The sequence below is a fragment of the Microtus ochrogaster genome, unplaced genomic scaffold (genome assembly GCF_000317375.1).
Source record: "Microtus ochrogaster isolate Prairie Vole_2 unplaced genomic scaffold, MicOch1.0 UNK47, whole genome shotgun sequence".
Classification (NCBI taxonomy): Eukaryota; Metazoa; Chordata; class Mammalia; order Rodentia; family Cricetidae; genus Microtus; species Microtus ochrogaster.
Genome location: NW_004949145.1, coordinates 1,146,138 through 1,148,013, shown reverse-complemented (window position 1 = coordinate 1,148,013; position 1,876 = coordinate 1,146,138). Strand labels below are relative to the sequence as shown.

The following is a 1,876-nucleotide window of genomic DNA, read 5'->3' as shown; positions in this document are numbered from 1 at the left end:
CCCTCTTGTGGCCTGCAGACATACACACAGACAGAATATTGTAAACATAATAAATAAATAAATATAAAAAAAAGAACTCCAGTCAAACCAGATTAGACTAAATAAAAAATGCCCATATTTAATGCCACATTCCTGAGTGGATGGGGACCGCATCGCGGGGAAAGGAGCCCACACAACCCCGAAGACCATGTGTTTCTTTTTCCAGTGCGAGCCTAAATACCCTGTGGGAGTGGTCCTGACCCTCCCCGGGGAGGGGTCAGTGCTTGGCAGGCTGGGAGTTGGAGTCCAGACCGGGGCAATTCCCAGGCCAGGGGCTGGGGTGACACTTCCAACTCAATATTACATTCTAGACTCTTTGGATATAGGGGTGTTAGAGGGCCAGGGCCTCACTTTTGACCGAACAATGATGTCTTGTCCCCTTCCCTAGGTGGACTGCCTTATTCCCGCTCTCCACGGACGACCAAGAGGAGCCTGGTAGAAACGTTTATCAGGCCAAAGAATGAAGGTAAAGTTGGGGAATGTAGGCGAGGAGGGAGAAGAGGGGAAATGAAAGGATGGGTGAGCGGCAGGAAGCTTAGGGAAGGAGTGGCAACCAGCCAAGAGAGTCTCTCTGCAAGCCCCTCTCTCTTCACACACCCGCCTCTCCCTTCATCTCTTGCCTTCATCTCTCAGGTCAACAACAATTCCTTCACTTCAGATTCAGCCTCAGGGACCAACTCTAATTTCCCCATGCTGTCCCAAGATCTTACAATTGAGCACTTTCCCATTTAAGGCACTAGACCAAAGCTTGATAGTGCCTCTGTTTCTAAGCCTTGCATGGTCAGACTCCTCGAAGTCCTTCAGAAACTAGTTGAGCTGGTTGCTGGTGGTGCACACCTTTAATCTCAGCCCTCAGGAAGCAGGGGCAGGCGGATCTCTGTGAGTTTGAGACCAGCTTGGTCTACAGAGTGAGTTCCAGGTCAGGCTCCAAAGCTACACAGAGAAACCCTGTCTCGAAACCGCCCTTCCCCAATCTGTAGCTAAGGAGGTGACTCAATTGGAAAAGATCTTGCTACTACGCAGGTGAAGAGACTTGAGTTTGGATCTCCAGCACCTACATAAAAGTAGGGATCCTAGGAGATGATCCTAGTCTAGCTGCTTTTACCAGGTTCCATGAGATACCCTGACTCAAAAACTAAGGTAGGAAGAGGGAAGAAGGCTCAGCAGTTAAAAGCGCTTTACTGATCTTGCAGAAGAACCAGGTTCTGTCCCTAGCACCCACAGAATGGCTCACAACCATCACTCCATTCTCAGAGAAAGGACACCCTTTTCTGGCCTCTGCGGGCAGCAGACACACATGTGGTACACCAATATATATCTGGGCAAAACACAAATAACACACAAAATAACAACATAAATCTGAAATATTAAAAACCAGTACACTGTGGTCCGACGTGGGGACAGAGTAATGGATTTGTAAGGCACCCAGGACTCTGTATCATTGGTAGAGTGGAGTTACTCAAAGTCCACCTGCTGGGGCCAGAAAGATGGCCCAGAGGCTAAAGTCCTTGCCCAGAAAGCCAGGTAACTGGGGTTTCATTTCCGACACCCAGGTAAAGGGTGGCCCCACAAAAGAAAGAACTGACCCCACAACGTTGTCTTCTAACCTCCACACATGCAGTACAGCAATACTCACACCTCCTACACCCCACACCACACATGCACCACAGCACATACTCACACCTCCTACACCCCACACCACACATGCCACAGCACATACTCACACCTCCTACCCCCCACACCACACAAGCCACGGCACATACTCACACCTCCTACACCCCACACCACACATGCCACGGCACATACTCACACCTCCTACACCCCACACCACACATGC

General features: G+C 49.9%; 1 protein-coding gene across 1 annotated transcript in view; it reads left to right on the top strand.

Moving 5' to 3' along the window:
• Window positions 1-1,876, top strand: part of Galp (galanin like peptide) — a 10,010-nt gene that overhangs the window by 6,612 nt on the left and 1,522 nt on the right. The window contains exon 4 of the mRNA XM_005369287.2: window positions 428-505. Within this exon, the coding sequence (XP_005369344.1) occupies window positions 428-505 (78 nt within the window). The remainder of the gene's footprint in view (window positions 1-427; window positions 506-1,876) is intronic.